General features: G+C 39.2%; 1 protein-coding gene across 2 annotated transcripts in view; it reads right to left on the reverse strand.

Annotated features, from left to right (window-relative positions):
* Positions 1-306: 306 nt before the first annotated feature.
* clip1b (CAP-GLY domain containing linker protein 1b) overlaps positions 307-27,148 on the reverse strand; it is a 37,381-nt gene continuing 10,539 nt past the window's right edge. For both annotated transcript variants that reach the window (XM_051411799.1, XM_051411798.1), the window contains 13 exons: positions 25,996-26,157; positions 25,587-25,682; positions 24,158-24,215; positions 23,992-24,077; positions 20,878-20,952; positions 13,721-13,794; positions 7,228-7,273; positions 6,970-7,013; positions 4,616-4,721; positions 4,366-4,531; positions 4,228-4,280; positions 4,020-4,132; positions 307-3,497 (listed from right to left, as the gene is read on the reverse strand). In XM_051411799.1, coding sequence (XP_051267759.1) covers positions 3,263-3,497; positions 4,020-4,132; positions 4,228-4,280; positions 4,366-4,531; positions 4,616-4,721; positions 6,970-7,013; positions 7,228-7,273; positions 13,721-13,794; positions 20,878-20,952; positions 23,992-24,077; positions 24,158-24,215; positions 25,587-25,682; positions 25,996-26,157 — 1,314 coding nt within the window. In that variant the 3' untranslated portion in view covers positions 307-3,262. The remainder of the gene's footprint in view (positions 3,498-4,019; positions 4,133-4,227; positions 4,281-4,365; positions 4,532-4,615; positions 4,722-6,969; positions 7,014-7,227; positions 7,274-13,720; positions 13,795-20,877; positions 20,953-23,991; positions 24,078-24,157; positions 24,216-25,586; positions 25,683-25,995; positions 26,158-27,148) is intronic.

Below are 27,148 nucleotides of genomic sequence, written 5' to 3' on the forward strand. Positions count from 1 at the left end.
ACCTCGTATAGACAGACTTTCTCCCAGCAACCACCAACAACTCTGACAGCGACACAGCAACAGTGAAAAGAGCCAAAAAAATAAGCCTGAATCACAAAGTAAAGCCTGGTTTTAACTGGTAATCTTCATTAATGTAACAGCCCTCCGGAGCTCATGAAAAATGGAGCAGCCTTCTTTGTGCTGCCTGAACCTCTCTGGAGTAAACGGATCTGGGGGGATGAAACTATAATGAGCAGTGCAGCAGCTAATGTACCACCGTCCTGTGAGCTAGAAAGAAGAACGTCACACACACACACACACACACGGTTTCTTTTCTTAGTATTTCTATTGGACTGCTCGGGAATATACAGTACATAGAAAACAGTGACAGTTTACACCACGCCGACATCTGGTTCCCAAAACCATTTCTAGACGGTGCCGGAAATTGTTACATATAAAACATTACACTAATAATTAGACGCATCACTTATAAAGTACACAATGTTTTTTAAAGTCTATACAAATGGGCTTTTTTTTTTTGTTTTATATTGAAACCTCCTTATACAATGTCAATCTTATCAACAGGGCAGAAAAATAAAAATGTAGTACACATAAAAAGCTATTCTTTTTTGTTTGTTCCATGGCACTGTGTACACATTTATCAGAAGGGGAAGCCTCTGATTAGTATTTACAAAGACTCAGTGGTTAGTCACATCATGTATTATTATACACTGTTACACTGAAAGATTCAATATGATCCAAAATTGTGCTTAAGAACAACAAGTCAAACACGTGTTGCTATACAGGGTTAATTTAAAAGGTTTTTCACGTTTTGGGAAATTCGCTTGTTCGACCTTCGACAAGAAACTGATTACACTCTTATATATCTGTGCGTTAGTCCTTCAGGAAATTATAAAACATAAAAATCAATGCAGAGATAAATCGGGTCTGACGGTTGAGCGATGTGTGTTTGTTTTCACTAACGATATGTTCAATCTTTGCATTTGTAAAATGATTAAATCTGACGCAATTTATCTGATTGTTTTATACAAATTTAGTCACATATGCAGCAGTCTGCAAACAGACGTTGAGGTGTGAAATTGTTGGAGTTTCCCTTTTAAATACAGTAAAAAGTTGAAAATATTTTAACTTTGTGGCGACGTGTGGCGAAAGAGAGGAACGCACGCCAGGAGCGCCGTACCAGAGGAACACAACGGTTTTCACACTGTCTCTGTAACAAAATCCATCTACCTCTAAATCTCACTAACATCTTGTTTTAGTGAGAGACAAAAAAAACGAAGCGTCAACAAGTCAATTCGCTGTTTTACGGGTTGTGAAAGTATAAATCATCTCATCAAACTCTCAAAAGACAAGAAGCGTATTTCCCAAAAGGTTGAAGATGTTTGAAGCTTTAAACGAGGGCAGAATAATCCGCACTGACCTCTCCGATAAAATCGTCCCTTTAGTTTAGAGTCATAAAGTTAAAGCGCTGCGTGTGTTTTTCTGCTGAATCTTTAAAGTGAACAGTGCAAAAACTTAAGTTAGTCGAGGCTTTCTGGGGGACTTCCTGTACTCGGTCGCCTTTATACTACAGTAGTCCTACCTACACCTCTCCTCAGTGCTAGCTTATTTCCCTGTAGGAACATCACCGGTTAACGAAAGATCGGACAATAAATAACAAAACAACAACTTCTTCTTCTACAACGAATCCTCGGTGACTTTCAGAGGCGTGGTATTTTTTTTTTTTCCCGAGGACGTTAACCTGGATGCTGATCTCATCCCAAGGTCCATTTAGTAGCTGTTCTGGAGCTTTTGATTCAAGTGTGAACCCGGATGGACTCTCACATTTTAAGCCAACGTTGACGAGAAACCCTTAAAAGTGCCGAGAAAGACAACTGCCGAGGAAGGTCCTGCGATCGGGATGAAAGCTCCAGAGCTCATTAAATGGACCTCGTAGGGAGATCAAACACAAAGAAAACTTCATACAAAAAAAAAAGTAAGTAAGTAAAAAAAAAAAAAAGAAGTAAACTGACCTCTGAGTGTAAAGTCTGTGGAGTCAAAGTCCACTTACTAGCTTTTGGTGCAGTCTTCATTTGTATCTAATGGTCTTCTTCAGTAGATGGAGTAAACACAGACAGTTAACCCTTTAGTTTGCTGGTTGAACTCCATCCACTGAAGAAGACAGTGAGACGCAGTTAAAGCTCTGGAGGAGTTTATAGTATTATTGGTTTTCCATAGGTTAACATTTCTGTTGGTTATGACGGAGCACGAGGGCCAAAAGTCGATTGATTAGTACGTTAAATTAAAAGTTATATTTTAAAGTTTTCTTGAAAGGAAAAGAAAGTTGTTATGTTTTAAGAATACAGTCAACAGTAAAGTTTAAAGAGAGTAAATCTCTCAAGAATAAAGACGTAATATTACGAGAATTAATTCATATTAGTTTCATGATAATGTTTAAAGACTAAAGTTGTTATATTACGTTATATTTTAAAGCTTCCTCGTAGTAAACAAGGCAAAGTTTGTAGTAAGGAGTGTTTAATAACTTTTAATTGAGTAATTTATGAATGTTTCGTTGTAGATAACGATTGATAATAAGAGTTTTTTCAGCATTTTTGAGTATTTCTGGAAATCTTTTCTCGAAATATTAGGACTTTTTTCCGGTAAAATTGCAGCTTTATTCTTAAAATCTCCTCCGACAGCGGCCCTTATACCCGTAGGTCTGTACGCTAGAAGAAAAGACATAAAACATTAATAAGTAGTGACGGGTTTGACATGGCAGTATCGCTCTCTGATTGGTTCGTAGCCGCGCAGACGGAGGAATGTGAGACAGACGACAGGAATGTAAGAGGTGCTTCTTTTTCCCTTCAGTTTGATCTGTGCTTCACTGCGTTGCATCATTTTTTGGCTAAATAAAAAAAAAAAAAAACCTGAAACTTCACTTATGCTTAATTTAGAAAAACAAACTTAAATGCAAAAACAACACGTTAAAAACGACGAAGTGCAGAGGACGAATTCCTTCTGTTATAAACATCAATATTGCACCAAAGCAGCATATTTGGACGAGCATTCTGCATTACAGTCAGAACAGTTTATCTTTAGAGGAAAGAGGGTTTAGATCAGGACAGTGGCTACGAGTGATATGCATAAATACAGTATAAAAATACAATATGGAAATATCTGATGGGGATTTTAATCAGGCGTGTCGGGGGCTGGATTGTGGGGGGAATGTAGTGGGAGAGTAGAAGGTGAAGGTTTTAAGGGGAAAGAGCTTTTTCGGGAGCCTCTAGAAGGTCTGATCATCGTTGCAGGACTCCGTGGCGTGTCCGAAGGCCTCGCAGATGTCGCAGTAGGGCCTCTCGTCGGACGGGTTTCCGTGGTAGGTGGTGTGAGGGACGGAGTCGGGGCTCTGGGCCTGAGTGGGGCAGTCCTCTGTGTCGTGGAGGTCGAAGCAGTCGCAGATGTCGCAGAACAGACGCGGGGTCGCCTTCTTTTCCCGCTTTGAGACACCTCCAACAAACCTGAGAGAGGGAAAGAGGGAAGGGTTCATTTAGAGGATCTGGGTGGTGGTATTCTGTTTCCTAGTAACAGATATAGTTGTTTAGCTGCCCCAGATACTCACTAAAACACTTAATGTGGATTAATCCGCTGCGGAAAATAGTCCCCAACATGCACTATTTCCTCCTGAATCTACTGAGCCTTTTTCTGTGTGTGTGTGTGTGTGTGTGTGTGTGTGTGTGAGGTGTTTTCGAGGCTTTATGTTCCAGTTTATTGTTTCCAGTTTAAGAGTCAGAAGCAAACAAACGACAACATTTTTTTACATTTATCTTATCAAGTGTCGGAAGTGTTCAGATGTTGCTTTAATCCGCACATAATCCCCCCATAATACCACAACATATACACCTTACACTCTTTTTTTTTTGAAAATAAAAAAAAAATTTTTGAAAAATATTTTAAAAAATAATAAGAAAAAAAAATATAGTTTATATTTTCCATAATCCTGGTGCTCTTTTCCATATTTTATGATTTCCTATCCGTCTTACCCATCAGTCCCGTCGTTGCCGTTGAACTCTGCCAGAGCGAGCTTCTTCAGTTTGATCTTCAGCTCCTCGTTCTTCCGCTGCAGGTCCACAATCACGCTGTTCAGGAAGTTGATCTGATGGAGACAATCGGGACACAGACCAGAACTGAGAACCCTGAACCCAAACTGATTTAATGGAACCGTATTTCAGGATATTCTGACGGTCTTACCTGTCCCTCAGCGAACTCCTTCTCCTCCCTCAGCTGCTGCAGAGCCGCATCGCCTGCAGAAGGAAATCAGAGAACAGGTTGACAAACAGAATAAACCTCTTTGCCAGAACAGTGTGAACGCTCTAACTGTCTCCTCACCTGAGGGTGGAGCTTCAATGTCTTCTCCCTCTGAGGCCTGACTTCCCATGAGCCTTTGCTCTAGACTGTGAACGCGGCTCTGCAGCTGAGCTTTGTCTCTCTCCAACGTCTCCACGGCCGACTGCAGGGTCTTGGCCATGGCGTTTTCTCCTCGCAGCACCGCGATCTGCAGCGACAGAGGACGAAAGTAAATGTCTCACACGGCTCAGACAGAAGTTTCAGAGAAATGATGAAATTCATGTGCGAGTACCTCATTCCTCAGAGTCTCCAGTTCCCGGTCTTTCTCCGAGATTAAGGCTCCAGTGGATTTCTGGAAGTTTATTTCTCCCGCTGGTCCCTGATTCGAGATGGTTTCTCTGTAGAAAAATGGAGAGAATCAGAGAGCGGAAATATATCGACTGCTGTCAAACTGCACCGGAGTCAAATGAGAGGTCTAAATAGCAGTGAGGAAGGACTCTAAAGGTCTTCATCTGGGCTTTAAACAAACAATAAAAACACAAACATGAATGTTTGATGTTTGCCTGCCTGTGTTACTACATCTTTCTGCACATTACCGCCACCAACTGTTGACACCAGAACAGCATGAAACCACTGATAAGACCACGCTGTCACTTGCGTGTTTGTACGTGCAAAATAGCAACAAAATGGGAACCAACTCATGTAAAACGTGGCTCCATAGCGCTACTAGTGGTCAAAAACTGCACATGGTTCCTTTAATATAAACTCATGTGAATACATTTCAGACGTTATTGTGTCCGTTCCACGTTTGAAATCGACCTGACTTCACAATTCTAATATGTAAATGATTGATGAAGTGAGAAACCAAGGATTCAATATAAAGAATCATCTCGGCGGCGGTTCAGTGGATTATTAATAAAGCTGTGGATTTTACCACCTGCCTCCAAAATCAGTTGTATAAGCCCGATGCCACCCAGCTGATGCCCTGTCATCCCTGTTCTTGATAAATGAGACTGGATGTGAAGAAGCTCGTTTCACTGAATCACATCTCCTGTCTGTTTCTTGTGTACCTGAAGAACCTATTAATTCTGCTCTACTTGTACATCACCTCTTCATTTCCCTCTGGCCAAGCTGTCAGCTGCTCTTCACAGACCTTCTCCTTCACTTCATTGCTCAGATCTTACATCACGTACCCGGCTTTGATCCACGTCTATCATCCCCACTTCATTAAACATTCACTCTCAACTTAAGTCTCTGCTCTGAGGAGGCGGTGACACGTTTTAATCCTCCGACTGCAGAGCTGAGATGCGTGAGGCGACACAAAGTTTCTGTTTCTGTTCTGAGAAGAGGGCTTAAAATAAGACCAAAGACAATGAATAGACCATAAACCATATCACATTTGAAAAGTATAAATCTAACTGTCCTATCATTTGAGTAAGAGTCTGTCAGGAATAAATCCTCCGTACTCTCTCAGATCCTTTTCTTATGTAAAAGTAGAAACACCATGGTCTAATAAAAACTCCATTACAAGTAATGTTACGCACAATATGTCTCTCACATTAAAACAATAACAAAAGACGTAGTTTGATGATGTTGTGAAGTAGCGTGGGATCATGGGAGTTGCGGTCTTCATCGTTAAAGAACAACCACTGCTGATGGAAATCTGACATGACTCAGTCACGTTCGCCGACTTCCTTCCTCACTCTCTGACATATCCTATCGTATCCCACGTTTACCCAAAAGTTATAGCAACTGGAGGCAACAAGAACATTTTAGATACTTAGATACTTTAGATATTGTCCAACCTTCAAGGGCTCATAAGACACCAGGTTGCTGTGATCAAACATTTGATTCCATTACAAAATTACGAATTATACATGATTATACGACTCGGTCTTAAAACTAAATATTCTGCCTTCTCTCTCAAAAAGTAAAACAACAGATCCTTTCCTGAAGCAGAGTTCAAGTTTTTCCTAAAATTCAAGCCATAAGAAATCATCAGAAATGGAAGATATTTAACTAAAAAGTACGTCCTTTAGGTCATCGTAGACAAGACAGCATAACAAAAAGTGAACCTTGATCACTTAACAAGCAACGTCTGTCCTCCTCTATAGAAACTGCATCGTATCATGTAAGAATATCAGATTTCTTTACGTAAAAGTATAAAAAGTAAAAAGAGGAGTAAACTGAGTAAATGTACTTAGTTACATTAGTTTAATAATAAACACATATGTTATAAACTGCAGTCAGTCGATCAACAGAAAATTAATCAAACTATTTTGATAATCCATAAAATTTGATCATTCATCGAATTTCTCTGGTGGTCACGTTCGGCTCTGGGAAATATAATTTGATTGTAAACTCATCATCTTTGGATTTTTGACTGTTGGTGGCACAAAAACAGACATTTGAGAAAATAAATATTAAATAGGGGATTAAATTATGGTGTTATTTATTAAAAGCCAGAGTATTATGAGTCCAATGCTGGAGAAACAGTTATTAACTTCAAGCCTTCGAACACAAAGTGAATTTAATTTCACTTTCTACAATGTGACACCAACACTATCGTGAGAAATGTGAGAATTACTCTCAGTTAATAGAAATCTATGATAATAACTGAGATAAAGGAACATATTAGTTGCTTACCTGGTCTTCATGTCTGGCTGCTGAGTGCTGCGGTCCTCATTGTGCTGAGAGGCAAACACACACAAATATAGAGGCATTTTAAATAGAAGCTAAACCCGTCTGAGCTTTAAGAGTTCCAGTCACAGCGGGAGGTAAATCCTCGCTATGCCAAAACCTGTTAATCAAATCACCGTTCCCGACTTAACAAACCCAAACGATCTATAACAGGAGGAAGGGGAAATCGTTTCTATAATAAAAAACGCTGGAAAGGTCAGTTACCTCCTCGAGATGCTGAGACTTCTGGGAGGCCAGCTTCAGCTCCTCACTGAGGGGGGAACAGAAAGAAAGGAGAGGTTGACACACTTAAGGAGCTGCACTGAAGGCGGCGCCGTCAGGTCTCCGTGATATCTGTGTCACCATCGCTGCTGTATGCTTAAATCTGGTGTCTGTTAAACACGCAGACGCACAAGAACTGAGTGTAGTTTCACCCGCTCTGATTGTAGTTGACCCGATGTATGTTAACGGTAAATAAACCAAAATTTTAAATCTTTCAGATTTGATTATGAGCTGTAAAGTGCTGCTGCGTTGCTCTGTGAAATGTGTTTGACTGAAAATGTTCAAAAGCCTTTTACGGTTTCACTCAGAGCTGCAATGGTTGATACATTAATTGACAAATTAATTGTCAGAAAGATTAACTATCAAGTATTTGGATGGTCTGTTAACTGTTGAAGTCAATTTGTGAGAAAATTTACCAAATTTGCTTTATTTAAGTAACTCAAGTATAAGAATTTCCTGCTTTCGTCTGTTTTATATTACTATAAATGGAATATCTTTGTGTTTTGAACTGTTGGTTGGACAAAAAAACAAGCCAAACTAACTGTTTCTTACACTGCGTACCACCTCTGGAAATACTCGACAAGTTCTCTACAAGTTAAACATACATACGGTTCATGCAGGAGGCAGGTTTATTTTACTTTTCAACCTTAATAGCAGCTTTAAATTAAATTTGCATACACTGTTTCTTGCCACATCAGGCAATGCAACAAACTGTTAACACAACTGACATTCCCACAGTACAGAGCAACATTAGCATTTCGTTGGGAGTCTGTACACCTGATGAAGTATTCACTCTATTTTAGCTCCGTTTTTAGACTCCTGAGGGAAATATTTGGCTCTTTAGCTGTGAAATGCTCCAGCTGGCGTCCAACTGTGTTGAACTGCTGTTTGCTGCTGAGCAGGTAGCGTACACTACAGTGGGGGTTTTTAAGGGCTTTTAGCTGGAAACAGCAGGAACAAATGCTGATGAGTTGGTGAAAGTGAACCAAAATGCTTCGGTTGAGGGCCATAAAACCAAAATCTATTAAGCTGAAAGACCCTAAAAAGCTCTGTAGAGCCGAGGGAAGCAGCCGGTGATGATTATCAGTGGTTTCATCATTATGTTTGAACCCCTTTTAACATTACACAAAGTCATTTGATCCATTGTTAACATAAAAATATTGATTATAGCAGCTTTAAAGCAATCCAAGCCAATCAAAAAAAGCTCCTTCTGGTCAATTACTTTCTGCATGTTAAAAGCAGCCAAATGTTGAAGGACAAAATCAGTTTGGACCACAAACCTCCTGCATTGATTCAAAGATAACTGATTCCCATCATTCAAAAAGCCATCTGTTGGTCTATTTCTGCTGCTTATGTCCCATTTTAAACATCTTAAAAGATTTGACAGCTGTAAAACACAGCGGTTCGTACACTCTGTAACGCATAAGACGTGCAGTGATATCAGGATTATAAAACCGACGCTGTAATCTCAGCATATAAATCACATTTGGACACAGAGACAGCAGCAGAGACGGTTGCCGTCTGGGAATTTATGAATCCGGATATTTTTGGATGCTGGAACCAAATAATTTGCTGGAGAAATCGAAATTAGCTCCACGTGGGTTCGTTTTTAGGCTTTAGCGTCGACGGAAGAACTCTGAAGCCTTGTGTGACTAATAACCCGGGCTGAGCACCATCTGGGTGAAATATTCTGCTGCTTGCTGTATAATTGCATTGGCCATGGCCTCGAGAGCAACCACTCCACTCAAACACAACAGGAAAGAAGGGAGAGAGTTCAAAAGGGAAAACTTATAAAAAGGAAGCCTGTCCGTGTCTCTGTCACTTGTGTTCTCTGTCAGGGTGTAAACAGGAACAGACTCAGACGGACAAATACTCTATTCAAACTGTTTCGTCTCTAATTTAATCCCCTTCGTTACTGTAGGTTTATGCTTCATGTCTCACCAAACAGAAATGGATGTTGTGTTTCTAAACACACACACATGGAACCAACTACAAGAAATCTTAAAGCTGCATTAATTAAATAATGGATGTTGTGGTTTTGGGGTTTTCTTTGGTCGTTTCCTGTTTTATTTTGTAATTTTCTTGGGTCTTGTGTCTTGTTTGCTCCCCCTTTGTCTTGTTACTCTGCACCTCACCGGTGTGTTCAGTCTTTGAGTTTCTGATTCATTTGCTAGTTTGTGTTTGATTACATGCGGAGCTTTCTGCCTGCTCCCTTAATCCGGACTACTTGGGATTTTCCTTTTTTTGGTTTGTTAGATTTTGGAGTTTGTCTGTTAATTTGCTTTATGGACCTTTTTGTTTCACCACTTTAACTGCTCCTGCTCTGCTCTGCTCTGCTCTGCCTGCACTTGGGTTCAAATTCAAACTCAACTTCAGCGACAGAAATGTATTTAGTACCGAATCAGGTTCCCCAAAGGACGAATCCCCTGACTTTTCCCTCTAGTGCCACCATGAGGTTCACATTTATAGGAAACTCTTTATGAATGTCCTTAACAACAATAATACTATATATACACAATTAGAAATAAAATGTACCAAAAAAACTCATTAGGTATCAAATAATAAGAAAATCAGGCGATTGTACTCAAAGCAGAACATTAAAATTGATCTAGAAATTGTGTTTTTTTAGAGAAATATCTCTACAAATATGAGACAGATTGCCATGACTGTTGGTTAAAACATTTATGTTCCCCTCATGATGAATTGTAATGACTTTTTTAATCCCTTAACTTTTCATCAGGTCAACTTTTTCCATTATTTGGTTTTTTTGGACCAAATATCTGCAAAACTACTGACATTCCCATCAGATGTTCGCATGCTAAAGTCAGACAGTGAACATTATATCTGCTAAACATCAGTGTAATTAATAATCAGAAAGGAATTAATTCTGCAATAAAAATAAGGTTTGTGATGGGTTATATTTTTTTGCTATGCTATTTGTTGGTGTTTGATGTCTTGTCTATTATTTATCACATGGATACGGGCGGCGACGCAGAGCTGATTTGAGCATCTGTTCACCTGTGTGTGTGTGTGTGTGTGTGTGTGTGTGTGTGTGTGCGTGTGTGTGTGTGCTGCTTGCTGCATTTTTTGTTGACTGCATCTTTCTGTTTGATCACTATGATTATCTTAATTAGGATTTTGTGCAGGTTATAATAAGTTAAGATTAACATTGTGATCATGTTGCTCTAGACTCTTGTCATACTAGCGTACTTTATAAATGAGGACGCAGTAAAATAAAGGCTATATGTACACAGCGACAAATGATGAATGAACATAAACTATTCTGGATGTTAGCTGCAGGATTTAACAGACGATCCATTCAGGATTCGACTTACAGTGGCACCAAAAACAAAACCCCACATCTGGGCTGTGGTGCTTACAGCTGCTCTCTCTCAGACGCCACAAAAGCCACATTGATTCCACACAAACACACACTGTGACACACACACTGTGACACACACACACACACACAGTTTAACACAGAGACACACACACTCTGATGTCATAGTGAGAGAGGCGGCCATGTTGGAGCCAGGCGGTCCTAGGAGGAGAGACGATTACATAACAGCAGCAGACTGAGGAAGGACGCGCCTCAGAGAGGATGGAGGAACACATTGTTGGGACAAGATGAGGATGAGGGTGGAGGGAAGGAAAAAGGTGTTTAACATGATTCCTCCATATATATATGGAGACTTTAGGAGGATGAAGCTGCACTTGTTTCACTGTAACTCAGTATTTGCTCACATTTCCGTCTCCATCTGCTGCTCCTCCTCCAGGATGCTACATATTGATGACTATAATTCAGCCAGTCACATCCATCTGGAGCTCTGACGTCACAGCTCGGGGGAAAGATGACACACACACACACACACACGTGCAAAACACACACACCACATACTTCCACATATGCACACACACACGTGTACACACACAGTCTATAAATAGACCTCGGCATCAGGCCGGAGATCCACCACAAACACAACAAAGTCAGCTTAAAAAACGTGCCGAGTTTCAGCTGAGCGATCAGTCAACGATCTGCCGGCAATTAAAATGTTAATTAATCTGTTGCTACAGCAACCAAGAGGAAGCCATAAAAGTAGTCGGTAATAAATCTTAATGTTTAATGTTTGATGTGTCCAGAGAGGTCTTAAAAGGACCGTATCAGTGCGTATTTATGTTTTCATTTCTCATTTCGTACTTTACTGACGGCCCCCTTTACAACCATTGGTTTTCATTAATTCTCAAACACAATATATTGACACAGAGAACACAGAGCCCCGTCTACGAGGCGACACATACACCGACCAACACAAGACCTCGACATGTGCCTTCCCCTGTGCAGATGGGTGGGAGCAGAGCCACAAACAGGTGGGAGGTTAATTCAAATGAGACAGCACAAAGAGAGCTGTTTCGGTTTGGAATTGGGTCTTCGGCTGCACTGAGAATAAATACTCAGATAAACACGTCTGTTTCTGGTGCGACTTCAATCTGCTGCGACTTGGAGCAAATGCACTAAAATAACAGAATAAAGTTTAAATACACACAAACTATTTTAACTCTACAACCAGCAGTTAAATCAGCATGAAATCTGATGTCCACAGCTGCTTTATACTGTATGAAAAGTTTCTCCTTCAGTTCATTAAATCCCTGCAGCTGTCTGAAGGCAGCAGGACACTGGATGTGGATAAATCTGCAGCCTCTCATTAAATCACATGCTAATGACACCAGAGCGCTGCACAGTAAACATAAACACCTCTACTCTATACTCGGTTTATACCGGAGACGTCAGATTACCAGAACTCATTAATCCCCTGCGTCATGACCTCGTTTCCATCTTTCTTCACAGTTTGTTATTTCTTGTTTTTAATTCATGAATTACAGAGCAAACGCTGCTGTGTCACAGGTTACGTTGCATTGACACATGATGCGTCACTGTGATTGGTTCAGCTGTTTCAGAGCGATGAGACCGGTGATGTGATTGGCTGAGAATGTATTTATTAAATCAACACACACTCCACCGTCACCCACTGCTTTTGGCCATGTTGTAAACTACAGAAAAATATGTGACAGAGATTCAGAAATGGATCCAATATCTTCCCAGGGAGGAATATAACTACTGTAGGTGACAAAAGGTTACATAACTTTCTTAATTTTGCTGCTATAAAAAGTATAATTATTACAGTGGACGAGTGATAAGAGCCCTTCTGTTATTGGTTGGTGTAATGTTATATCTGAGCTGGTTCCTTTCAGATATTCTGAGTACCAGAGCAGATCAATTCTACAAAGTCTGGCACTATTTGAAAGATCTTGGACATGATTTTTCTCCTATTATTATACAAAGAGTCTACTGAACCTGAACTCTTGTACTCTGTGTTTTACCTGCAACATGAGCTATTTCCTGTTATCGCCTGTATGTTTTTGTTTGTTTGTTAATGTTACTGTTTCTTATGTTTGTGTTGTTATTACTGAAAAAAGGTCTGTTTGCCCTTTGCGCTGCTGCATTTTAACTGGGTTACCACCAGTGTTGTGCAGTAAAGCATTACTTTGGTAACGTGTTACAGTAATGTTAACAATTTGAAATACAGTAATTATATTATAGTTACTAAATCCCAGTAACACAACGATCGACTTGTTCACTGTCATTATAACACCAATTATAAAATACAATATTAGTTGTTTTTTGTAATTACCTTCAGAGGCTGTTAGGTTTTCTATTTAATAATGAAACTACTTTGCATTTAATGAAGTAAAATAAAGACCAATTTCCTTTTTTAACATGATTTTATGTTACTTTTATCCATCTAGATGATTATGTTGGCTGACATACATTGTGTTAATATCTGGATGTGTCTGTGTTGTGTTTTGGACTGATTTAATGTGACTTTGCTGTTGTTGTTGTTCTGTCTTCGCTCTTTTAATAAATAAATAAATTAAAACTACATTTAAAAATGTTCAGCAAAAAGGATGTACAACATTTCTGGATGCTGTAATACCCGAGGGAGTTTTCTTACTGTGATTACGAGTATTGTGCATTGTACTCCACCATCATATCCATAATCACATAATAGCACCCTCTGGCTAATTATGGGCTTTGCACAACAATTTATAGCATATTTACAAGTGGGAGCATCTCTCTGGAGGGTTACAGATGGAGCCACCTTAATAACACATTTGACTTTTCAGTGTGGGACCAATGCAGTCAGTTTTTTACATGTTTATATTGTCTGAAAGCAATTAAACCGGGCCACATTTGCACAGTCCATTCTTTGTGCTGAATTAGAGCTTGAAGATGCAGACTGGGGGTTTTATTTAATCAGCAGTATAGACCCCCACAGGATGAATTTACCACACCAGTCTAATGAACTGGCTGGCTGGGGGTCACCTTTAGAGGAGACCCACGCCAGGAATAAACACATTAGTTATCCTCAGCACTCACATTTCCTTGCAGAGGACTCCGATGCGCTCGTTTTCTTCCTGGTATTTGGAGTTCTGTTGTTTCAAAGCCTCAAGCTGAAGAGAAACACAGACAGAGAGGAGGAAAGAAGGTCAGAAAGAATATACATATATACATATACACACAGCAAGTTAGAACAAAGGACGTCACAGGAGGGATCATTTTTCTCTTTGGCTCATCTTCTTAATATATTCACAGCTAAAATGTTGTTACACTTACCGTAAAACTTCCAATAAAAGCAGGGTCCCTAATAGACGCAGGTCTCTTTTAAAAGCCTGGTGTGGCTACACGTTTTGACAAATAAACGCAGGCTTCCAATAGAGGCCTGGTCTGGATTTTATAGAAATTATCTTGATGTATAAAACTTCTTAAAACCCACCAGGTCGCCCGCTTGAGAGAGTTTTAAGTCGTTTCAATCTCCTACACAAATATAAATACTTAAACTCCTTAATATTAATGTTAATATGCACATGCTGCACATCATTAGATCAGGTATAGATTCTCCACAATTCAATCTTTCACTATATTTTACGAAAACTATCAACAACAAAGTATAACGTTAATTCATTCTGACTTACCGGTAACACGGTAAACAAGAGAGAAGGAAAAAAACCTCTGAAGCATCATAATCATCATGTTAGTTGTCAAATTTGCTGAACAAAATCTCAAGAGAAGCAGCAGTTAGAGTTTAGTTTATTTTTGTGCTAAAGGAATTAAACGCCTGTCCCAAATAGAGGCCTGTCCCAAATAAAGGCAGGGGGAGTTCAGTGATTTACGCAAATAAACGCCCGGGCTATTATTAGTTTTACGGTAAGCCCCATTTGGACTGGATTTATTCTCTAGGAGAGTTGTGGCGAGTTTAACATCACCTGCTCTGGTCAGCAAACCTGTCCAGAGTGCGTATGTGTGTATTATTTACAGCTGCAGTTACTTTCTTATTCATTTTTGACAATCTCGTTGGTTTTCTCGTAATTTAAATCCTGTCTGGAGTGATGTCCTCGTATTTTAAAGAGGAACTCTTGAGGGTGTTTTCTCTGCATTGTGTTTCAGTCAAAGCCTATTTGTTAACCAGTACAACAACAAAAGAATAAAACCATCAGGAGAGCAAGACACCCTAAAAGTTAATTTAATGTTATCCTGTTGTGTTTTTCGGCTTATACGAGTTCCGTTTTTGGCACAGGCACCATTAAAAGTATGGTGAATTAGCTGTTAGTGGTTCCTATTTGCAGTGAGCTCACTGATATACAGACAACTATCACTAGATTACTTTCAAACTGAAGAGAACTTGTGATTTCTAAGTGGATTAATGGACTTTATTCACGATGGACATCAGAGATAATATCCTGACAAAGTGTCCCCATTAAAGGGGCACTCCACCAATTTTACGCATTAAGGTCAGTGTACTTGTCATGGTTAGTATTACTCTTTATGCAGCCTGTAAAAACAGCCGGACAAAGTCTCCTCTGGATCTGATGATTTCATCAGGGTTATCCAGCATTTTCAGTCCAAAGTGAAGTCTTTAATTAGTTTATTCTGTCCGACCACGAGTCCAAAACCCAAATACATTCAATTTACTATTATATAAGACAAAGAGAAGCAGTAAATGTGCACATTACAAGAGCTGAAACCAGAAAATGTTTGGCATTTATGCTTAAAAAATTATTTAAACCATCAGTTATTGAAATAGTTGCTGATTGGAGCAACGCCAGAACCATCCATGAACCACAATGTCCTTTGTTCGAGTCCAGAAACCTTCGTTGCATCTCTCTCTCCTTCATTTCCTCTCATCTCTCTACCGTCTATAATATAATAACTTTATCAATTCAACCCACCAATCAATTAATCAACAAATCATGACTACACCATGTCTCATTTAAAAGCTTTTACATCTTACAGCTGCAGTCACACAAGAGACATTCTGGGTCATTCAGAGTGAAACAGCAGTTAATACTTAAAATACAACCCCTTGATGTCCGTGATGAGTCAGCAAACAGTAGAATGCGTTCAGTCCACGTGAAACTAAAAATAAAAGCTCCAGAGACGTCAGATCCTCTACCTTCAGCTCAATCAAACTTTTTGTTTCTCCTTCAAGTCGGAAATCATTCCTGACAGTTCAAACTGAGTTTCAGACACGCGCTGCTCTAAAATAGCCGCAGTCAATAATTAATTAACATGTATGACTTTTAAAATCAATGCCCTTTGCTTCGACTGGCTTCCGATTAAATAAATGAATAAGTAAATAAAACTTGTGTGTAAGGATTCACACTGTAAGGCGTCTGCAGTATGTTTCTGTTTGGCACATTAACACATTATTGAGTGTGTCATCTGCAGTGTTTTGGATGCCTTGCACGGGAGTTTCTGACTTTTTTAACCCCTCAGCATTTATCTACGCCTCCAAAGTGAGATCTAGTCTGCAGAGCAAGCTCACATACGCACAGAAACATGCAGATACACGCAAACATGCAGAGAGCACACAGGTTATCCGCTGGGTCACAAGCACAAGTTTTATCATGAAATCTTACACCAACACCAAGTAAAAACAATCAATTATGAGAGCTAATCAGATAGAATAACGGTACTTCTTCCTGCTTGAAGTGGCAGTAAAATGTCCTTGTGTTGCAGCACTGATTAGGTTTTTTCTCTCAGTTTGAGAAAAGCTACCTACCTGGTAGTGAGGCGAGTAGATGTTACTGGAGTAACCCTGATGCAGAGCAGTTATGTCCATACCTACACAGCTCACCACTGCCCGGATTTCAACCTCTGTTCAACCTGCTAAACAACAGCGCCGTTGTTGCTATGCCAGCGCTCGACCTCTGCATCTACAGCATAACATGCACAGGCTAACACAAGCTGGGCATCAATAAACCATCAGCTCTCATCCCCCGCCGTGCACGGCTGCGAGAGGGAAAGGGAGAGAGTGTCGCCTGAGCAGCCTCTCTCTCACTCACTCTCTCTCTCTCACAGCTGAACACTTTCATTATGTAAGACCGTATAAGCTCCTCCCAGACACCCCCCCCCAGCCTCCCCACCCGTCTTTCTGCTGCTCACAATCTTGTTTCCTCACAGCATATGTACACACACAGTCTAAAGGATTCACCGTTCATTCATGGTGTTCAACATGAATCGCAGCAAATCGAGAGCAAGTCAGCTGCTTTGCTTTACAATCCGAGGTCTGATCAACAGACGATCTAACCGGGGCAGCAACTGATCATTATTTTTATTATCAATTTAATCGTTCTGTCTATAAAATGTTACAATATCTTGAAAAATATTTAATAAATATAATAAATATTCAACTTTTCCAGAGCCCAGTGTGACGTGAGATGGTAAAAGATCCACCAAAAGGTTGCAGGTTCGATCCCCGGCACCAGCAGGAGGGTGTATTCCAGCTTGATCTGGTGAATGAGGGTTGGCTGATATCAAATCAATGATGCCCAATGCCAATGAACCCCACCATTGCTGCACTACAGGCGACCTTGCACTCTTACTTCCCTGAGGTAATGTATATGTGGAGTTATTGGAATTGTTTGAAATAATCCAACGCTGCCACCACTGGAAGTCTACAACTATCATGAAAGAAAGCCAGCAAATAACCACCACTGAGAAACTATTAAAAGCAGTTCAAATAAATAAATAATACAAAACAAAAAGCCAGTGATGGAATGTAACTAAGTACATTACTCAAGTAGTCTTTCAGAGGGAAAGTTTTTCTTTTTACTTGCACATAAAACACAATGAAGAGCTCATAAAATGTGTAACTACCCAACAGTTCACACCAGTACAGCTGAAGATCAGATTAATCAATTAGTTGATCGACAGAAGATTAACTGGCAACTATTCTGATAATCTTTTATTTATTTTATGGTCCCAGCTTCTCAAATGTGCAGATTTGCTGTTTTATTATTGTAATTATTTTAATTTATTTGTAATAATTTTGAAGTTTTAACAAGCATACTGACTTTGAACTCTGGGTAATTAACAGTAAAGTCCTGCTTTTACATAATAATCTAACGATATCATTCATAATAGTACACAGTCAGTACATTTACCTGATTATACCTGTATACCCGCACTTATACTATACTAAAGAGTATTTGTTTACAGAGTGTTATTAGTACTTTTACTGACACAAACAATTCATCGATTATAAAAACTGTGGACCCACCAGATGTGTGGGAGCACAAAGCAACGAGGGGCCAATCTCAAGTCAACCGTTCATTAACTAAAGCAATGTTCTGTCCAGCCACGCATCACACACACACACACACACACACACACACACACACACACACACACACACACACACACACACACACACACACACACACACACACACACACACACACTCTGACATGTGCAGTATTACATCACAACCTACAGTAACATGGCTGAGTGGAGAGAAGAGGCAGCTGTAATACATAATAAATAAATAAAAGCTCTACAACGTGTGTGTGTGTGTGTGTGTGTGTGTGTGTGTGTGTGTTTTCCTCCACAGAGACGAAGTTGCCGCTCTTTCTATTGTAGCTGCAAAAACATTTTTTCATTTTTAATGACGGTCACGTTACACTGATCCCTTCAGTTTCATTAAAACGTGTATATCTGAAGCGTAATGAACAGTGGAAACAGTTTAAATACTGGATGTTATTGTTTGTCCTGCGTGCTTCTGTTTGTCCCGATTAAGAGAGCTTTAAATATTTAGTTGTTAATGCTGCTCTTATATTATAACTATAAACTATAAATAATCAATCTGGAATTAAATTCACTGTGACAGAGCAGAAAAGAGATTTACGTAAACAGCTGTTGTAAAGGAGGAAGTTACTTTGGGTGTGTATTTAATTGTTATTTATAATAACAAAATACTAATATTAAATAAATAATTACCCAATGAGGTAAAACTTTATTCTAACCAGCTTTATTTATCATTTATAAGCAATATAATAAAAGATTTATAACAATAATGTGGTTGTAAGCAGATAGAAGGACATTTCTAAGTGTCTATTATTCCAATTATCTCTAATGAAGCATCTGAAACTGGTTTTTAAACTGTTAATTGATTATTACCAATATTACCCAGCTGAAATAATATAAAACGTCTATATATCTTATTTATTATTAAATATCAGGTATGCACTTTGTATAATTTAATAATGATGTATGTTATGTTTATGAATAAAGTATGTAATATCAATAACTGTTTAAACAGCAGTTTGACAAATAAGTGGTGGAAAGTAACTAAATACTTTTACTCAAGTACTTAAGTACAATTTTGAGGTACTTTACTTGAGTATTTCCATTGTCTGCTACTTTATACTTTATACTTATTACTCTACAACACTTCAGAAGCAAATATTCTACTTTTTACTCCACTACATTTATTTGATACTTTTAGTTACTTTTCAGCTTCAGATTACAAAAACAAAATATAATCAAAAAATAAATTACAATGAATTAAGCTACCCGGCATAATTTAATATTATAATATTTATTATTCTGAAACTGGTCATTCTGCATAATGAGTACTTTTACTTTTTTAAAGTATATTTCGATGTACTTAAAGCTTGTAACAGAGTATTTCTACACTGTGGTATTGCTACTTTACTTAAATGTGCTCACAACTACATTATAGTCTTATAAACATTTATTAAGTGTTAATATACTACTGCCCATAAATACTGAATATTTGTTTTTATTTCAAAATCAACTCTCAAAACTGATTTTCCAAAAACAGGAAAATAAACTATATAGATTCCTCCTTAAGTCACCACCTTAAATCAGCCAGAGTAGCAGGTAGAGTGCTGTAAGTGATATGGTGCCTGTCCTGGGATGATTCAAATAAACACGACAAAACAGAAAGCGTGTTTACATTCGGTCTCTATCTCCCCGCTCTAATCCGCTATCCATTTCCTCTCTCTGCCGTTAAAACCGACCATCTGGAGCTCACAGGCCGTCGGGAGTCAGAGCCATCTCACAGAGTGGAGATGAATGTAGGCGAGCAAGAGGGCACCAGAGAGCCGCAGACTGAAAGAACGGCTGCAGGTGGACCGCAGTTGGAGGAGGAGGAGTGGCATGGATCGAGTATGAGATGATAAAAATATCAAGTTACAGACGGCGGTGAGAGACTGAGAGACTGGAAGGAGAGAATTAAAGAGAGCGAGAGACGGTCCACAGTGTTTCATGCGTGGCTGATTAAATGCGATGAGCGGGGGACTTGCACAGTCACATGCGGTCAGTGTGGGAATCCTGATGTGAATACGTAATAAAAAACCCTGCAGGCTACCAATGCTAAACTTATGTATGTGCATGTGTGAATCCTTCCCACAGGACTGTGTGTGCACGAGGGCTGTAAGTAAGAGAGATACACAGCATTTAAGCATTGCCACAACCAAAAATACAGGAGCAAAAGGAATTGTTTTGACAGTGTTTGTCTGCTTTTAAGCTGCAAACAACCAAACTATTTAATTTCATGAGCCAGTTTCCCTGCTGTGTGGTCCTCTGTGATACTATATCAGAGTTTACAGTAACATAGCGGCTCTGTCCTGCTCTTTACTGGATTTGAGGAAGTTTACACCCCAGGAACTCGATCAGTCCTAATCCTAAAAAAGGTTTTCTCTTTTAAAATTTACCAGTGAAACACACAGAGTATAAATCTAACCTAAGTAACCAAACAGGGTTATGTCAGAACGAAGTTAGAGGAAGTGTCTAATCTCACATTTATCATACTTATAATACAAGTAGAGCTGCAATGATTAATCAATTAGTCGCATTTCAGCAAAAGAAAAAGAAAAGAGACGAGGGCGCAACAAGATTACATAATTAAAAAGAGCATCAGTCGAGCCTCAAGCTGTGAAAAACAACACACAAAAAAGGTTGGAAATATGACATTTCTGTTAGTTTCATGTATTAATGTGAGGAAAGTTACATCAGATCTGTGTGGAGTGATCTTGGATGTATTATAGAGCGATGACGAAACAACTGAACAGCTGATCAGTCATGTGAGTTAAGTTAAGAGAACCAAAGAAGACCAAATAAAACACAGTTTATGAAATAAATGACAACATGGCGACTTCAGTTTATATTTACAGTCTTCTGCTGTAGCTGAATATTACCTTATATATTATCTATTCGGGCCTTTTGCTCACCTGTGTCTCCAGTGTCTTCTTCTCATTGGTCAGCTGTTCAAGCGACAGCGCCGTCCTCTCTGACTTTTCAGCAGCCTGGAAAACATATTGATAATATTTAGCTCGACAGGGCACAAAGATGATTTATTACATAACGAGCTTCAGGGTTCCCACTCTTTTTAATAAATCATTCTCCGGGACATTTTCTTGACATTACAGGACAGCACTTTCTCACAAACGGTGGTCAACCATAGATGGTTAGCGTTTATGGGACACTCCACTTTCCAAACTTACTACAGCTTTCCTCTAACCGTAACAATTCAATCAGTCCAACTGAGCTTCTCCTTTGCATAATAATGTATAAAAACATCATAAAAATCAGTTTCAAGTTAAAGCTCAAGTCGAATCAGCATTCCATAACAGACCGGAGGGATCAGAGGTCAATAAAAACCTTGTCTAAAAAAGGAAAGACGGCTCTTCACTGAGTCAGCCTCAAGCTTGTTCAGCTGCTTCACTTTTAAATCCATTTGTAACGAGCTCCATGAAGCGAGAGCAGTAAGTATGAAAGCTCTGACTTTGGGGAAAGAGAACATAAATTCTCTCTTTGAACTGTAAACTGTAATTCCACTTTACGTTGTTTACCTCTCCGTTTATGCACCTGCTGCTGAGACGTGTGCAAAAAAACCACTGACAACTAGAAGCACGTAATTACTAAATGGGTCTTCCTGTAGCTTGAAACACATCAGTGAATTCGTCTAAAGGTACACAGATGAGGCACATAGGACAAATTACACACTGGACCTTTAATGGAGGTTTCTACAAACTCTTTTTTTCAGCAAATCATGGTCAAAACCCGAAAAGCTTGAATAAAAAAGGAGACCGGTGCGTTGACTTATCAAACCCAAGAGGGAATGAGAGTAATGTGTGCATGTGCGTGTTAGTAATGTTTTAACAACATCAAATTAGCCTGAGGCCACAGTCAGCTCTAGAGTGGGAGAGCGTCATTAAGCCTGAATGAAAGCACACAGGAAAGAGAGAAATTATTTAAAGGAAGGATTATTAAAGGAAAGGCTACTTGAAAGCCTCCAAAACTTTTACTTGTGGCATTTTTTTAGCACTTCCCCACCGGCCCCCCAAACCAGGAAGACCACAAATAATTTGTTGAAATCTGACAGCTAGAAGCAGACTGAGCTATCTTGGTGAGAATCAGTAAATGCCAACGCGCTGATTCATCGTCTACAAACGCGATCCGGACCGTTAGCTGGGAGCTCTGTTCAGTGGCTGCAGGAACATCAGCTCTCAGGCTCTTCTGGAAGCACGACAACACGAAGGCGGTTTCCACGAGGTTAGGATGAAACGTGACGCTGATGTTTTTAAGTGTGCTGCACAAACATCATCCATTGTGTAGTTACACCAGCGGATTACTCGACTACACACTCAGTCTACACTGACAGTGTGCAGGGGTGGAAGAAGCACTCAGATTCTCTTATTTACATTAAAGTACAAATGCAACAATGTGAAAATAGTATATTAAGTAAATGTCTGTACCTAAAGCAGCTCTAATCTATATTTATATAATAACAACAACAATATAAGAGCTGCCACTTGTAGTGATAAACCTACAGAGAATGATATCTATGGAGCTTTATAATGAGGTTCATATCATTGTTTATCTGCTTGGCCACAACTTTACTGTTGTGGTTCACTCTCACTATTCTCATAGCTCTAAAAACTCAGTGTACAATACCTGCTCAGCAGCAAACAGCAGACACACACACAGTTAGAGACTAGCTGGTGAACATAGTGGAGCGTTTATCAGCCAAAGAGCCACATATTTCCCTCAGGAAATACCTCAAATGGCCCCAAAAGTAAGAGTTATTGCAGGTTCAAGTAAAAATGTACTTAAATATCAAAAGTAGAAGGACTCATTCTGCAGTGAAATGTCTCCTGTTATTATGTTGTTATATATTAGATTGATACTGATGCATTTTACTGTTGGAGCTGCTCCAGGTGGAAAGTCCAAAGCCAAAAATGTCAGAATCCACTGGTTTCATCTTTAACAATGTGTTGTGTTTTATAGGCTTATATGTTTTTAATTAGACGCTTTTCTTTCTGCCTTTGTTTCAATAGCACCAACACCTTCATACCTCTCCCCCCTTTCCTCCCCAATCTGTTGGTGAGAACATTTACCAGCACACAGTACGGTAATGTCTAAGACACATACACACAATCACAGCAGCTTGCAGAGCCTCCCCGGGTCTCAAGGGTCACAATGCAGCACCAAACGGCTCACGGATAGAGAGGTCATATTCACCGGGTTCATCTCAGCTGCCTGTCCCAGGGTTCTGATCCGATCCGTTAAGATGTATTAATCAGGGTTCATTACAGGTAGGTGGTCAGGGTTTATCAGACACACCACACAAACTCACTTTTGTGATGCGCTTGGCTGTTCTCACCACAGCTGAAATGTTTGTTATTGTACAATGAACAATAGGCTGCATGTAGATATGAACGTTTACAGTCTGGAAAAAATAGACTGGGTGCTGAAAAGACGCGTCTGGTGTGAACAGCTTTTCCTACCTACAGTTTCGAACAAAATACACACCCTATGTAGGTGATAACATAAATTGTTTCCAGCATTTTGGGGAATTTTAGTCAAATTCCAGGTGTTTCCATGACGAGGAAAACTAGTCTCTAAAGTTAAAAGGTTTTCCAGGTTTTCCAGGATGTGTGGTATCTCCGATTAATACGTTAAAACACCAAAGTCAAACAAACAAAGTAATCAAGGCAGCGACAGAGCAGCAGCTCTGATATTCTCTCTTTATAATTTTAGTGTCCTTAAAATACAGGGTGACAATCAACAGGTCTGCCATGAGTTGTGATTACGTCGCTTTCTCGTTGTTTGTACAGTGACACAAACAACGGTTTAAAAAAATATAGTGACGTGCAAATTAATTGCCCGAAACTCCCCCAATGTGTAAAGTAACTTCATCAGTCAGTCAGATAAATGTAGTGGACTAAAAGGTATAAAGTCACATAAAATGGAAGTGAAGTACCTGAAAATTGCACTTAAGTACAGTTCTTGAGTAAATACATTCAGTTATCTTCAACCACTGACTGCATGTGTGATCTTACCTGTATCAGCTCTTTCTCTCTGCACTGACTCTCCTCTTTCAGGGTCTGGTTGTCTTTCTTAGACTGCTCCACACTCTGCTCCAATTCTGAAAACAGATCATCAGCTGTCACAATCAACTTGACACAGAGATAAAATAAACGGTCGAGAAACATCTGATATGTTTACCTTGCATGGTCTTTGCCGTCCTTGTGTTCTCCTCCTCAGCTATCTCAAGCTTTTGTCTCTGAAATGCAGAAACATCAGCTTGACTACGAGCTAATCACTTACATAGCAACATTCTTGTACCTTGAGCTAACCAGAGAAGAATGACTGGATGCAGAAAACATGCAAGGTTTGTGGATGAAATGCTTCTCTTAATGAGGCCACTTTCACGATGCCCACGAGCAAAACACGTCACGGTGAAACAATATCTAAAGCTGCAGATCGGACTCTCACAGACATTATTCCTACTTTATTACAGAAATGTGCTGTCAATTTTACACAAAGAAACCCAGCAAGTCTCTTTTCTTTAGAAGTTATGACGGCATTATTACTCAGTCAGACCTAATAACATTTCTGTTGCACTTGCAGAGATGAAACAATTAGTGGATTCGTTGATTTGTTGATCAACAGAACACTTATGGATTTGATTTTAAGCAAAAATACAAAAAAATCCACAAGTTTCTCAAATATAACATTTATTATATAATTTTGTGTCTACGTCTCTTAATTGGATGATCAACTGGTGAGGATGAGACACGCAGCTTTTCTTTTGACTCTGACGAAGATACACTTGCATTAATCAGCTTGCTTTTGTCCTTTTTTTATTCTGAAGTTTCCCTTTTTCTAAAAAAAAAAAAAGCACCTGATTCAGCTGCACATTGCTGGTAGATGTGGAGAGAATCTCTTTTCACATGCAGTTGTATAAAAGTGCATATTTAAAGACCCCCTTTTACAAGATGCTGCAAACATTAAAATGTCAGCTGCTGACAGCGTTTTCAACCAACTCATGGAGTTAATGTTAGCTTCATCAGCTAACCTGCTAGAGCTCGGAGAAAATATGCAAGCAACAGTTGTCGATGGTTACTTCTGTGAAATCAAACACCCACTGACAGAAAAATTACAATGAATTTTGAAAATCACATGTTTTTTTGGAAATAAGACTTCAGGAAAACTGGAACAACAAATACTAGGATATAAGGTCCCTTAGTAGCTGTTAAGTTATCTCTACTAGTTTCTCTGAAGCGACAGATGTTAGGTTAAAATACTGTTAGTAGCAAGAAAAAAACCTATTATAGACACATATCTTGAGACTATAAGAAGGACAACTGGAAGAGAAACGGCAAATAAATCCATCAATAGCACGGCATGAATGAAGGAAATAACTGAACTTTTTAGTTAGTGATTGTTAAATATGGAAAATTAGACTTTAAAATTCAACACAGTAAGATTGCTGTCATGACTTTTACATAAAAGTGACCTGGGCACACCCTCAATTCATGACTTTATAAGACAGAGATACTTCATCCTCTCTCTGAATGTCCCATAACTGTATCTCTTCTCTCTTTGTGTTACTGTGATTATTATGTATTATGAGGTTTTTCCACTTTCTTACCAGGCCGGTTAGCTGCTCTTCCAGAGAGCTCTTATCTTGCTGCACGGACTGAAGCTCTTTCTGTTTGCTCTCCAAGTCGACACTCAGCTCACTGATCTGTTGGGGACACACAGTATTGAACATACAGAACACACATGTACATCTGAGCAGAGTCATAAATTACACACAATCACAGTAGCTTTAACAAACTGCACACAAAAAGGACGTATGTCTATTTACATTAGGGGCTAAATGGAGGGTTGTAAATAGGAATTACGCCAATTCTCAAAGATCACATCATGGCATAAATTATATGATAATAATAATGATGAATAATCAATTTTACAAGCAGAGAGAATCATGTAACTGCTGCCCAGGCTTCACTGAACAAAACACCAGCGCTGGGAATTCTCCAACGCTTTCCACAAACCTTTTTCTCCTGAGACTGCGCCTGGGCCTTGAGGCTGCTGATCTGTTGCTGGGACAGAGACACCGCATCCTCCTTCTGCTGGGACGCCCGGAGCCTGAGCTGGAGGTCTGCCACCTCCCTCTCCAGCTCCATGATCCTGGAGCGCTCAGACACCGTGGCCACCTACAGCAGAACGTGTAGAGAGGAGGCATGAAGGCAAACGGGGGAGGCAGGAGAGCTGACAGAGGAGAGCAGTAGTGGAAACAGTGGGTTGTACACTGTGAACCAAACGGGAGCAACTGCTTTATCCTGATTATATCTGAGATCTTTAGAATTAATAAAGTTTTCAACCACAGTGTATATAGTTTGATTTATATATACAAGTAAAATATTAGAAAACATTCTTTCTTTCGTCTAACCATTAATCCAAAAGTAAAAGATATTTAATATAATAGAGAAAAGCATCAAATTCTCAACATAATTAATTAATTAACTAATATTATTATATTATAGTTTCCTTCTTTCTATATTATAATAAAACAATTTCTCTGATTCCTTCACATTTCATAAAATATAAAAAACTAAAAAGGACACCACTGTAACCCAACCTCTGTTTGAGTTTCTGCCAAAGTTTGACAGTATTTACTACAGAATAAAACCTTCAGTAACATCCTCAGTTTCTGTCTTGGAGGACATTTTTTTTTTAAAACCTTGACATTAAAAATGTTCTTGTGGATGTTTAAGACTTGTATATTGGCCTGTAAACCTATAAAACCTCTCATCTAAAACAGGCTTAAACAAACTGCACTTATTTTGAATGGATGCAACTGATTCATCGGGAGGAAAATCACCTCCACAGAAGAACCTGAGCACCGTTTCAACCACCAACAGGGACTCTTGTATAAGTTTCACTGTCTTTCTCCGGGACACTTTGACTCATCAAACAGGTCAAAGTTTGGACCTTCTGGTTAAAGGATAAAGGATGGCAGTGTTTTACATTTTTCTTATTGTCAAGAAATCCCATGAAAAGACAAAGACCAGCAGTGAACGGCAAGTGTTACAGTCGGGAGCTGAGTCGGTAAGCAAGCACAAAAGTCTAAATAGTTACATAAAAGTAATGGATGAATGTTAAAATAGCTAAAACTAACAGATACATGGTTTCTATTCTGATGAC

This window comes from Dicentrarchus labrax, unplaced genomic scaffold (genome assembly GCF_905237075.1).
Source record: "Dicentrarchus labrax unplaced genomic scaffold, dlabrax2021, whole genome shotgun sequence".
NCBI classification, from domain to species: domain Eukaryota; kingdom Metazoa; phylum Chordata; class Actinopteri; family Moronidae; genus Dicentrarchus; species Dicentrarchus labrax.